At 36.8% G+C, this 14,363-nt stretch overlaps 1 protein-coding gene across 1 annotated transcript in view; it reads right to left on the reverse strand.

Moving 5' to 3' along the window:
- Positions 1-3,068: 3,068 nt before the first annotated feature.
- The window catches only part of ptprt (protein tyrosine phosphatase receptor type T), a 277,019-nt gene continuing 265,724 nt past the window's right edge, over positions 3,069-14,363 (reverse strand). The window contains exons 30-33 of the mRNA XM_067374922.1: positions 14,131-14,256; positions 9,435-9,598; positions 6,698-6,833; positions 3,069-4,741 (exon numbers count right to left, since the gene is read on the reverse strand). Of these exons, the coding sequence (XP_067231023.1) occupies positions 4,688-4,741; positions 6,698-6,833; positions 9,435-9,598; positions 14,131-14,256 (480 nt within the window). The 3' untranslated portion in view covers positions 3,069-4,687. The remainder of the gene's footprint in view (positions 4,742-6,697; positions 6,834-9,434; positions 9,599-14,130; positions 14,257-14,363) is intronic.

Raw genomic sequence — 14,363 nt, forward strand, 5'->3', positions numbered from 1 at the left:
ATTCGAGTACAGCGGCTTTGTCCACATGCTGGCCATGAGTTTAGGTAACTGTTGGGAACGCTGTAGTTTGCTATAACAGTAGAGCATGAAGTTACACTCTAAAAACAACAAAAACAACCCAAGTTGGGTAAAATATGGACAAACCCAGCAGGTTGGGTTAAAGGGCACCTATTATGCCCTCTTTCACAAGATGTAATATAAGTCTCTGGTCTGGTCAAGTTTCAGCTTAAAATACCCCACAAATGTGCTCCTATTTGGGGGTGAGCAAAAACATGCCTTTTACTATATTAATATATTGCTGGCTAAAAAAATAAATCCAAATTTGGTAAAAAAAAAAAAAAAATGGCTGGGTGAAAACAACCTGTGTAGGTTTATTGATGTCCGTCCCATAAATGAAGCAATCTTTTGAAATGAAGCAATTTTTTTTTACCATCTCATTCATGCACTCTGGTTTATCCAACTGAGAACAGTTTTTTAGAGATATGTGACATGCTGAGAACTGACTGCTGATGGTTCACAAAGAGGGCAAAATCTATGTTTATGATGTCTTTTGCTGAGAAGCATGTTTGGAAATATAACAATGATCCAATGGCAGTAGTTCTCAAGTCAACAGTAGTGCACTGATGTAAGTTCTCTCTTGAGTCAAGAGTCGGTTAATGGTTACAAGTAATGAGTTAATGAGTCACCAGTACACTGACCTGAGGAAATGGTTCCCATTCAGACATGTCCGCAAAAAAACGTTGAGCTGCTAATGCAGCATGCGTAAACTGAGTAGTTGACTCGAAAGAAGGGAAATTAAGCATTTTTATGTAAAAAGCTGTGTTGATCAAGACTAGTTTATTCATTTTATATGCCTTAGACTTGTAAAACATCCACACTTTACATAATTATTGGGTGCTTTAATTGTAGAATTGCATAGATGTTATTGTAGGATTACGAAAACAAACCAGTTCATTGAAACAAACCGTGTTTCCCGTACAACTATATAACTCGCTGCTACCACAGTACGATGTATCGCTGAACAAATCAACTAGCTAATCACGACGGTTTCCCGAAACCGCATCGTCACAAACCTGTCATTCAGCCACGTTGGTGAATGATGTCACGCAGGTGGTGGAGTAATAACTTCTTTGAATCCGTTTGAGATTAAATTAATGCTAGATTTTTTGTTATAAATTACAGACATGGCATCTGAGGACTAATTCTCATTTTTCTCAGTTATTTTGCTTTATTTACAGATTTAATCATAGGCTTGTTTTTACGGACTTGAGGATGTAAGCACAGGCGCACTCTTCAAAAACGGCGCTTAAAATCTCTTGACAAACTAAAATATGTAAATGTCATTTGTGTATATTTGAAATAAAAGATATACATTGCTGTAGAAACAGGACTGTTATAAATAAAATAATCACCCATATAATCAAAGATTAAATTCTTAATAAGATCATCAATCAGACCACTACATGACTGTCATCATAAATCTATAACCATCATCACCTGATGAAATCTTCCCTTGAATTTTCTTGCTGTAACAAGTGTTTTATAAAAACATTTTTACAGCATCAAGAGAAAAACTAATATTAAAGAGTCAAGGGTCAAGTGCCCAACTAAAGCAAACACCTGTCTCCATAATGGTGACTTAAAATAAAACAACTGTAGATGTATGACAGTAATAAGTGAAGCTGGTAATGCTGTTTGTGGAGTTGTTGTGAGATCTTAAGAGATTTAATATCTTCTTTTATCTTCGATTGATTTCATCTAAGGCAGACTGGAATTCAGTTGTAGTTCTTGTGTTTCTGCGTGTCTCTTCTCTTTGTTTCATAGTAACATATCGGCTCTTCTCTTTTCTCAGGTGTTCATCAGTGTCTGAATTCACTTAATGTTTTCATTCACTCCACTGGGTGGACTATAGTGAACTAATGTAGGGCATAGTGAATGATAGTGTGATTTCAGACACAGGCTCTGAGTGTCGATCCTGAACTCTGTTAATATACAGTATTTTGCTGTAGGCTATATTGCCCAGACAATGAAAAACAGTGTTAAAAACACTGGAAAAAAGTATGTTACTAACAGAACTTTCTATGTATATATATATATATATATATATATATATATAATATATATATATATATATATATATATATATATATATATATATATATATATATATATATATATATATATATATATAATATAATTGCCTGTTTTTGCAGTTGTACTGTAAAAAAGAAGTTTGGTTTTACTGAGTTTACAGAATTGGAAAACACAAAAATTACTGTAAACAAACATCATACTGTATTTCTAGTGCATATGCACTATGAAGGCACCCAGCATGCAATGCAGCACAGCTGTAGAGTTCTTTTGATACATGTTGGTTTCATCTGTGCTGCTGAACGTATTTTCACGTTTAACAGTTTTTGGTGTGTTTTTTTAAAAATGTATTTGTTGAGTGTTCTTTCAGTTTTTTTTTTTTTTTTTCACATGTTGACTTGCAGTATGCAAATGTTTTAAACAGTATTGTTTTAATGTAATCATATGACCTCGCTGCATTATGTATTACGTGTTCAGTCTATAGGCATGTAGTGTTTCTTTAGTCTATGGCCTGGCATCATAATACAGCATTTATTTGTCAGTTTCGCAGATCCCTGTGAACCGGGATCATTTTGGCAACGTTGCCGTCTGTACGCGGAAAATGCACAGGAAAAAACTTTTCCATTTTTAGTACATCATTGTCCTGTATATGGACCCTAAATGTTAAAAATTTAGTTGGATATTGCATCTGGTTCATGCATTGCATTGGAAATGGAAGGTCAAGTCGAATGCCTTGCATTGTGCATACAGCATCCCATCTATTTTAAATGAAATGATTAAACGAACTAAAATCCTGAAATTTTTAGACACAGATGGCAGTGTTTCCACAGAATGACCCCATAACAGTTTAGTTTCCTCAGTGTCCGATTGTAAAGTGCTGCAGATGTTCAGCTGTCATTACTGGAGACTGAGGCATAGTAAACCAGAAACAGAACTTCAGCGTTGGAGGAAAGTTGCTGTTCAACATTTTGGTCCCTTTATTTATGTTATCACAATTCCAAGCAACAGAACCACCATGGTCATGAAATCACCAGCTCTACATACCACTTTGCTAGACAAATAATTGATAAATAATCATTGAAAAAAATTAAAATTAAAAATACACATAGTGGTCAAACAAAAAGCAGGCAGTGAATTCACTAAAATTCAAAAAGATAAAAAAAAAAAAAAAAGGTGCCATAACCTTTGTTTTCAGTGAAACATTCATATATTCTTCTGCAAAATACATTTCAGCAGTTCAGAAACAAATATCACAGTCAAGTCACAGTTTTCGTGCAAAACTCTTGGATTTACAGTTAAATTCACTTGCTTTTTATCACACTGAAAACATGTAGATGCAGAGTTTCGGAAAGCTTGAGGAGAAAAGCTTCTCAACCAAATTCTGGTTTACAAAAAAAAGTTGTTGTGTTCAGTCGCCAGCTGTTTTTTAGTCAAAATGGAGCTACAACAATGTTCCTGATAAGCATCTTGTCTATGGTTTGGTGGCAGTCCTTCTGTTCAATGTAAGAGTATGGCACTTCAAATCAAACGATGCAACAGGATTTACAAATACTATAGATACAAATAAATGGGGGTGAATCTCACAAAAAAAGTTCCAGGACGTATTTCACAAAAAAAGAACATGATTTTATATAAATTTATTTTTTTCATAAAGGAAATGTTTAAGTCTTTATTTTTTTGTTTTTGACAATGTGATTTTTCTTTTTTCTTTTTTGCCTTACAGTAGACAATTAACAATTGGGCAATTAATGGTCCTAAAATAGCCTCTATTTTCTTGATTCTAAATATAATTTCTTATATATACAGTAGTATATCATTATTTGTGAGATTCACCCTTGGAGGTAACAGACATAAAGTGCAAATGACAAACAGAAAATACTTTCGATACATTTTTTAATCTTTAACGTTCACTGCCTACTAGAAACCAAAATGGCAACATCTATTTCTAGAAAGAACAAACACTAAAAGAAAAGACAGAAACAGCAATAGAACAAATATTACCCAAAACTTCCAACTTTCGAAAATCTTTATGCTGGTCTGTAGGCGAGCGGCATACGTGTGTGAGAAAGCAGGCAGAGTGAAAACGCACCAAAGGGAGGAACCACGAAAATCATCAGAATAACAAAAATATCCGTCCTCACGTTTCTCTGCAAATTTGCTTAAGCTTTGTTTTATTTATTTATTTATTTATTTTTTCTAATTTTCTTTAAATCTGTACAGAGCTCAGGGAAAGTCTATTTGGTTGATCCCAGCTGGCATGTAGAAAGAAGCTTTTTTTCACCGTTGTTCTTTACATTGATGGGTAACATTCAAGGCGTATAGCTAAAAAGGAAAAGGACTGTACAAGATCACTTCACGGTCCAGGATACACGCTCTGATGCTGGACATTGACAGAAGAAGAAAGAAATGGCAAATCATGTTTTGTTTTATTTATACAGTATTTTACAATGAAGGGTTGAACTTTAGTTTCCTGTTCTCATCACAGAAGCTCAGAGGAAAGCCTGAACGATGAGTTTGTGATGAGATGAGATGTCATTCTGAGGAAGAAGAGAAGATTGCTTTGCTTGTTTTTCCCTCTTCTTCACCTTTCGTACGTTCAGAAGGCGTTCAAGCTCTCCAGAGCCACCTCGTAACAGAATTTGTACTGCTCCTACACAAAAACAGAAGCGACAGCAAAATGTCATTAGCAGTTCAAAGGCAGACGACGCTCAAGGGACATTTTCCCAATATCCCCAGCATTAATAATGCAGTATGATCATTATACGGTCACTTTTATTAGAGGAAAAACATCTGCTTATAGTGGGGAAACAGGGTCAGCAGCCATACCTAGTTAATATATGATATTATTTATATATATATATATATAGATTCTTAATTATTTTTTTAAAACTAATTTATTTTGAACTTTAACTACTTAATTTCTTCTTCTTTATATATATATATATATTATATATATATATATATATATATATATATATATATATATATATATATATATATATATATATATATATATATATCAGTGTCACATGATCCTTCAGAAATCATTTGAATATGCTGATTTGCTGCTCAATAAACATTTATGATTATTTTCAATGTTGAAAACAGTTGTGTACTTTTTTTTTTTTCAGGATTCCTTGATGAATAGAAAGTTCAAAAGAACAGCATTTATCTGAAATACAAAGCTTCTGTAGCATTATACACTACCGTTCAAAAGTTTGGGGTCAGTAAGAATTTTTATTTTTATTTTTTTTTAAAGAAACTAAAGAAATGAATACTTTTATTCAGCAAGGATGCATTAAATCGATCAAAAGTGACAGTAAAGACATTTATAATGTCACAAAAGATTAGATTTCAGATAAACACTGTTCTTTTGAACTTTCTATTCATCAAATAATCCTGAAAAAAATATTGTACACAAATATTTTGTACAATTGTACACATTAAATGTTTCTTGAGCAGCAGATCAACATATTAGAATGATTTCTGAAGGATCATGTGACACTGAAGACTGGAGTAATGATGCTGAAAATTCAGCTTTGCATCACAGGAATAAATTACTTTGTGAAATATATTCAAATAGAAAACAGTTATTTTAAATTGTAATAATATTTCACAATAATACTGTATTTTTACTGTATTTTTAATTAAATAAATGTAGCCTTGGTGAGCAGACGAAACTTAAAAAGACATTAAAAATCTTAGTGGTTCCAAACTTTTGGACTGTACTGTATATAAAGAAGAAATAAAAAATATATAAATATATATAAAAAAGAAATAAATGATTTAAAATTCAAAATAAATTTGTTTTAAAAAATGCATTAAAAATAATATAAATTTCTTAAGCAAGTATAAATAACAAATAAACACAACAGAAAATTCCATAAATTTATTCAGATATATACAGCTTAATTTATTTTCCAGGCCCAGAAATATCAGTTTTAAAATTCCCTCCTACTTCCAGGTTTTTAATGAGTAACCTGTTGTTCTATTTTTGTCCAGGATCATATCAGATGCACAGCTGGGGAATTGTTCAGTTTTCTCCAGCTGAGTGAGATGTTTCAAGTGCAATCAGTGGAAAGGTGCAGGACAGATGTCTAACTGATGTTCTTTCAGAATTGCAGAAAGTGCAGCTGTCTGTCTCAGGGGTTTGAGGTGAACCAATAATTACACTCTTTTTCTGTCTCACAGCGATGAAGAGCAGCAGACACGTACGCTGAGGGCACTCGAGGAGCTGTTGCTTCAAATGGAACAAACTTCCTGAAGTTACTGACTATCCGAATATGTAACCAGACCACAGCCTTCATCTGGTCTAGAACTTTATAGAACCATATGATGGCAAATAAAAAAAATAAACTGGAGGAGACTTGTGACTGGAACTAGTGTAGAGGAATTGCAAATGACTAACAAAGAAGTAGCAACTCATGTTAATGGCTGTAACGTAACAAGCCTATTGGCATTTTTTTTAAAAGGCCATTTAATATGTCCAGCCATATAATACTAAATATAAATACACATACTAAACCACACTAATTTAATGTGAGCTGACTGAAAGAATAATAATGAACGGCAGATAAAACAGTAGTGACAGACAAGTGTAGCTCACCATTGTCTCCACCATGTTGGCTTTGTTGTTCCTCAGTGTCTTGACTGTGTGGAACACGTCCACGATGTTCTGCTGCTGGATCATCTCACAGATGCTACAGATGGCACAAAACGTCCCGCTGCGTCCTCCACCAGTCCTGAAGAGATCAACAACAATAAGCCATGACAAAAACAAATCACACATCCCATAATGTCACAGATAAGCAGAGTTAATATCCCATTAAAAATCACAGCTTGACTTGCGCTACATTTCTGAGGACCGTAGGCCTCACAGCTCCAAACTTAAAGCTAAAGTGTGTCATTTTATTTTCATGTTAAAATAGTTTCTCGTATCCCAGTGTAATGTGCAAAAGTCTTTATCAGAATTAAGATTACTAAAGCAAAACGGACTGAAGGTTAGTATTTGAGTCTGCACGTCTGTTCGAACAGAGGACATTGCCGAAATAACATTAAATCGAATAACTACCACTGATCACGGGTCAGTTTTACACATGATTGGTATCAGTACAATAATGTGAGATAATCACACAGAGAATCGTCTTCAAAGTGAATCGTGCGGTTTGCAGAATGTCAGCATTACTGTGACATTTTTAAATTATTTCTCTCGGGGAAACTGCTCTGCATTCAACAGCTGAACTTTTTTGACAGTGATGGGAAAGTAATGAAGTTGTCAGATCTTTTGTATCTCTCTGGCTTTAATTTGTGACGGTGATAAGATTGTCCTTGGCTCAAAGGCTGTGCGGTTTTATCCTTTAGTCCTTTTAAAGCTGCAGTTTTAATCTATGATTCTGTATCGACTGGTTTAAGGTGCACACAGACTTGGATGAAAAGCTATGAAATACACATCTTGAATGATCAAAATTTGCTGTATTAAACTTGTACAAGCTATAATAAACAGTGTCTTACATATGACAACACTATAGAGATATCAGTCTGACATTAATTAATTGTGATATGATCAAAAATGCATTATATTTCAGGTTGCTGGTCATATAATTAGAATATCATCAAAAAGTTGATTTATTTCACTAATTCCATTCAAAAAGTGGAACTTGTATATTATATTCATTCATTACACACACACTGATATATTTCAAATGTTTATTTCTTTTAGTTTTGATGATTATTACTGACAACTAAGAAAAAATCCCAAATTCAGTATCTCAGAAAATTAGAATATTACTTAAGACCAATACAAAGAAAGGATTTTAAGAAATCTTGGCCAACTGAAAAGTATGAACATGAAAAGTATGAGCATGTACAGCACTCAATACTTAGTTGGGGCTCCTTTTGCCTGAATTACTGCAGCAATGCGGCGTGGCATGGAGTCGATCAGTCTGTGGCACTGCTCAGGTGTTATGAGAGCCCAGGTTGCTCTGATAGTGGCCTTCAGCTCTTCTGCGTTGTTGGGTCTGGCATATCGCATCTTCATCTTCACAATACCCCTTAGATTTTCCGTGGGGTTAAGGTCAGGCGAGTTTGCTGGCCAGTTAAGAACAGGGATACCATGGTCCTTAAACCAGGTACTGGTAGCTTTGGCACTGTGTGCAGGTGCCAAGTCCTGTTGGAAAATGAAATCTGCATCTCCATAAAGTTGGTTAGCAGCAGGAAGCATGAAGTGCTCTAAAACTTCCTGGTATACGGCTGTGTTGACCTTGGACCTCAGAAAACACAGTGGACCAACACCAGCAGATGACATGACACCCCAAACCATCACTGACTGTGGAAACTTTACACTGGACCTCAAGCAATGTGGATTGTGTGCCTCTCCTCTCTTCCTCCAGACTCTGGCACACTGATTTCCAAAGGAAATGCAAAATTTACTTTCATCAGAGAACATAACTTTGGACCACTCAGCAGCAGTCCAGTCCTTTCTGTCTTTAGCCGCTTCTGACGCTGTCTGTTGTTCAAGAGTGGCTTGACACAAGGAATGCGACAGCTGAAACCCATGCCTTGCATACGTCTGTGCGTAGTGGTTCTTGAAGCACTGACTCCAGCTGCAGTCCACTCTTTGTGAATCTCCCCCACATTTTTGAATGGGTTTTGTTTCAAAATCCTCTCCAGGGTGCGGTTATCCCTATTGCTTGTACACTTTTTTTCTACCACATCTTTTCCTTCCCTTTACCTCTCTATTAATGTGCTTGGACACAGAGCTCTGTGAACAGCCAGCCTCTTTTGCAATGACCTTTTGTGTCTTGCCCTCCTTGTGCAAGCTGTCAATGGTCGTCTTTTGGACAACTGTCAAGTCAGCAGTCTTCCCCATGATTGTGTAGCCTACAGAACTAGACTGAGAGACCATTTAAAGGCCTTTGCAGGTGTTTTGAGTTAATTAGCTGATTAGAGTGTGGCACCAGCTCTCTTGAATATTGAACCTTTTCACAATATTCTAATTTTCTGAGATACTGGGATTTTCCTTAGTTGTCAGTTATAATCAAAACTAAAAGAAATAAACATTTGAAATATATATCAGTCTGTGTGTAATGAATGAATATAATATACAAGTTTCACTTTTTGAATGGAATTAGTGAAATAAATCAACTTTTTGATGATATTCTAATTATATGACCAGCACCTGTACAGCACATTCCATATAACATTGTTCTACTATGTGTTCTCCTCAGTTTCATTAGTCAAATCTGCTCCTCACAGGGTTTCACCAACCAAGACTAACTCATTCATACGTTTACATGTTTATGGGTTTGTGCATAATAGCTTTGTGTTGTGGAGGTCACACTCACAGGCAGTGGACCACCGTGCGTCCATCTCCTCCGTCGTACTGCTCCTGCCACTTGGCCAGTCGTCTGACCAGCTGCAGGATGGAGCGTTTGGACAGTGGCGTATCTCTGTACGCTGGCCAACCAATGAACTGGAAATGCTGGACCAGCCGGTAGCCGTCTTGAGGCTGGAAGCAGAACAGGAGACATTTTGAGAACATTTATCCAGAAACCATTAATGTCAACTCATGTTTTACAAAGTACCTACATTTCTTGCCGGAACCGAGACTCGAACCCATGACCTTCGGGTTACAAGTCAGATTCTCTAACCAAAATGCATTTTCATGTTGACTTTAACATCATAGTTGTTTCTCCAATAGCAGTTGGACTAAATAGGCAATATTATGCCCTTTTACAGTTTTAATATTGTTTTGGGGGTCTGAATAGGTTAATACATGAATGTTCAAAAAACACCATATTTTTCCACATATTTGATATTGTTGCAGCACCTCTCTTCCCAGTCTGTCAGTAACGCTCTGTTTAGTTCCTGTCTCTATGATGCCCCTCCTTCAGAAAAGTACAATGCACTCTGATTGGTTGGTTGGACCAGTGTGCTGTGATTGGTCAACCACTTTGAGCATGTTTGGGAAATGTCATGCCCTTACCATAACCTTTTCAACACACTATGAACGCAACTCAACCAGGCCTCGTTCCTTTTATTTTGCATATGCTTTGGGCTGGAATGATTTAAATTAGGAATATTGTGACATGTTCATGGTGTTTCAGTGAGTTCAGAAACAGTGCACACCGATATAGAGAATAACTCCCTTTGGACTGACTTTGTGCTTTGTAACTTTGCAGTCCTTCTTCATGCTCAGACAGAAACATCACTACTACGTTACTACTACTCCGACTGTTCTTCAGATCACAACATGGTCTCAAACTGCACTTGGATCTGCCAAGATACCAAAGTCTACAATCCATTAGAGATCTCAATTTGAACTCAAACATTTCTCATCAATCATCTCTCTAGACCAAATGATCTGAGCTGCTATTTACATATAGCTCTATACTTTCACTTGATGTCAACTATTGACTCATTTATGTCTATTTTTATCTCTCTGTTTTTAAGGAGAAACATCTGAAAAAAAGGTGATATTTAAATTAAAAATAACTGAGAACTCAGTTAATTTTCCTGAGCTTTGAAGGAGCAACCTTGGAAGAACAAGCAACTGCAAGCTGGTAAACGATTGTAAGCATTTTGTCTGGATATATAACACTCACAGTACCTCCAACTCTTGCAGTGACACTGAAAAGCATAAAATAAAACATCAAAACAGAAGCGAAAGCAAACAGAGACGTCAGCTGGATACTACAGTCAGACCGGATCAGCTAAATGAGAGTCATATTACACACAATTTGCCATCGATGGAGCCATTTCATGGCAAATTTGTGATGCTGTGGCACTTATTTATTTTGTGCCGCTATGCTGCGCCGGCAGTGATTAGCTACCCGGTAAACCTCGCCTGTCACCAGCGGTTAAAGAGAATGAGGGGGAAGAAAAGAGAAGGGAAGCAGGAGGAGGCGGGATGAGACTTGGAACACGTCAAGCTTCAGTAATGACTGCTAATGTGCACAAACAGAACGCTAAAGCTGGAAAAGAAGAAAAATGACGATCTGCTGCACAAAACTGATCCATGGCTTATATCAGTTGTGGCAGGATGGTGGTCAAATAGTTATATGATTTTTGTGCTCATGCACATGTGGCTGGCAAAACGAATCACGTTCAGAGACGCATGAGATGTGCTGAGTGTTGAAATCATGTGGATTGAGAAGGAATGTAAAGTCATGGCCCCTTTTTGGCTTAACTTAATTTCTCACTTCACTAACTCAGGGTCATAATCTCAGCTGCTGTTGATTTACTGTCACATTAGGAGTCAAATCAAAGTGACTTAAGTGAATTTTTATCTCCTCTTGAGCCGTAGGATTTTTGCTTTACAAGCGGTTTTATTTTAGTAAGTCAGTAAGGATTGTTTGACAGTGGACGTTCACCTTTAAAAAGTTAATTTTTTATTTTTTTTTAAATCAAAGCACTAAAGTTTAGTGTTTTTTTTGATAATGACAGTACTTTTTGACAAATTGTTTGATACTGATATTAAAAGGGATAATTTGCTCATCTTACTGTTGCTATGGTTTCCTTCTCAGGTGAACGTGACTTCTGTTCACAAGAATCTATTTACCAGCAGCAAAAAATACACACTATCTTTTGTTGCTGAAATGTTGTTTGAAAAGTTCTTTATGAAACTGATTATTTAAGAAATAATTTAGTCAGTCATTATCACAAAATAATCCCCAACATACACTAAATTGCCAAAAGTTTTGGGATGCCTGCCTTTACGTGCACACGAACTTTAATGACATCCCATTCTTAATCTGTAGGGTTTAATATGGAGTTGCCCCACCCTTTGCAGCTATAACAGCTTCAACTCTTCTGGGAAGGCTTTCCACAAGGTTTAGGAGTGTGTTTATGCAAATTTTTTACCATTGTTCAAGAAGCGCATTTGTGAGGTCAGGCAGTGATGTTGGCGAGAAGGCCTGGCTCTCAGTCTCCGCTCTAATTCATCCCAAAGGTGTTCTATCGGGTTGAGGTCAGGACTCTGTGCAGGCCAGTCAAGTTCCTCCGCTCCAAACTCGCTCATCCATGTCTTTATGGACCTTGCTTTGTGCACTGGTGCGCAGTCATGTTGGAACAGGAAGGGGCCATCCCCAAACTGTTCCCACAAAGTTGGAAACATGAAATTGTCCAAAATGTCTTGGTCTGCTGAAGCATTAAGAGTTCCTTTCACTGGAACTAAGGGGTCAAGCCCAACCCCTGAAAAACATCCCCACACCACAATCCCCCTCCACCAAACTTTACACTTGGCACAATGCAGTCAGGCAAGTACCGTTCTCCTGGCAACCGCCAAACCCAGACTTGTCCATCAGATTGCCAGACAGAGAAGCATGATTGGTCACTCCAGAGAACACGTCTCCACTGCTCTAGAGTCCAGTGGCGGCGTGCTTTACACCACTGCATCCGACACTTGGTGATGTAAGGCTTGGATGCAGCTGCTCGGCCATGGAAACCCATTCATGAAGCTCTCTACACACAGTTCTTGAGCTAATCTGAAGGCCACACAAAGTTTGGAGGTCTGTAGCTATTGACTCTGCAGAAAGTTGCGCACTGTGTGCCTCAGCATGCGCTGACCCCGCTCTGTGGCCTAGTGTGGCTGAGTTGCTGTTGTTCCCAATTGCTTCCACTTTGTTATGATACCACTAACAGCTGACCATGGAATATTTAGTAGTGAGGAAATTTCACGAATGGACTTATTGCACAGGTGGTAACCTATCACGGTACCACGCTTGAATTCACTGAGCTCCTGAGAGCGACCCATTCTTTCACAAATGTTTGTAGAAGCAGTCTGCATGCCTAGGTGTTTGATTTGATACACCTGTGGCCATGAAAGTGATTGGAACACCTGAATTCAATGATTTGGAGGGGTGTCCCAATACTTTCGGCAATATAGTGTATCAGGAGTAGATCATATTTTGATCAGAAACCAAAATGAAGAGATGTTTATTTTTTATGTAAATATTATATATGTATATTCACGCATATCATCACTGTCGGGCAAAAGCATCATTTCTCCATATTTCGTCTCCATATTTTTCTTTTTTTTCATTAATCATTACTATTGGTCACCCTTTATATCTGTTTGTGGGTTTTGCAAATATTTAACCAATGAAAAGTATTAAAAGGAGCTTGAGAGTAAACCTCATAACTTCACCCGCTTCAATCTTGAATAAAGTGCCTCACACATTTTGGACTGTCTTAGCTTGTTAGCAATGCAATGGTACATAAAGAACTGGTTCTTTGAATAAGTACAACGTTTTCCTTACTCAATAAACACTATATATGTATATGAAGACTAATGTTTTGTGTATTTAAGAAGTGCAAAGAGTGTTTCAGTGTAGCATTTGTCATCAAATCATAGCCAATACTGTTTTAAATACCCTGTGTGTTCATCTTAAATAACATGAGATTTGACATAAAATGACATAATAAACTGAGTTTCCACATAGCTGCAATAATCTTTATAACCTGTAAGTTGATGAAAATGTAATTTAATGCACTTACTGTCATTCTAACGACAGACAAAACACGCATGTCAGAAAATGTTAATAATATAATGATACATGCAAGTGTCTGACCATATATAAAGCCACAATATCGACTTTGACTACACAGTGTTTATTTATTTTAAAAATACAGTAATTTTTTCATTTCCTAAAAAGTAGTGTTTTTGGAGACAAAAGGTTTCTGCCTTATGATACATAAAATATATTAATAAATATATTAACAATATTACTGTTACAACTGTATTTTTTATCAAATAAATGCAGTCTTGGTGAGCAGAAGAGACTTCTTTCAAAAACAAAAAAATCTTAGAGACCCAGAACTTTTGAATGGTAGTGTATATATGAAATTTGCACCGTGGTCTGAAATAAACACAACGCTCTGACAGACCTGACTGGAGCTTGTGGATCAGCAAAGGATCAAATGATGGAGTGAGAGGCAAATCAATGAACACATTTCTGCCTCAGTCACGCAACTGAGTCCCAAAGAGCCATTAAACATCAACACGCAACAGCCCCTTCCCTATGCATGAACCCTACTTACCCGTGCCATGTTGCAGATCCTAAAAATGCGATTGATAATGTCCTCATCAATGTCGGCGGAGATGAATTCAACCTGAATGGGGCCGTAGCAGCAGGAGCCTTTCTCTGGCCAGTACTGCATGCAGAGCTGCAGCGGTGGGGAAAAATTAGAGCAAATAAGTACACTGAAAAGAAGTTCACATCCAGACAACGTGACTCAATAATGTACTTAGAGCTCATGAGGCTGAAATCTAA

The sequence above is a fragment of the Chanodichthys erythropterus genome, chromosome 21 (genome assembly GCF_024489055.1).
Source record: "Chanodichthys erythropterus isolate Z2021 chromosome 21, ASM2448905v1, whole genome shotgun sequence".
NCBI lineage: Eukaryota > Metazoa > Chordata > Actinopteri > Cypriniformes > Xenocyprididae > Chanodichthys > Chanodichthys erythropterus.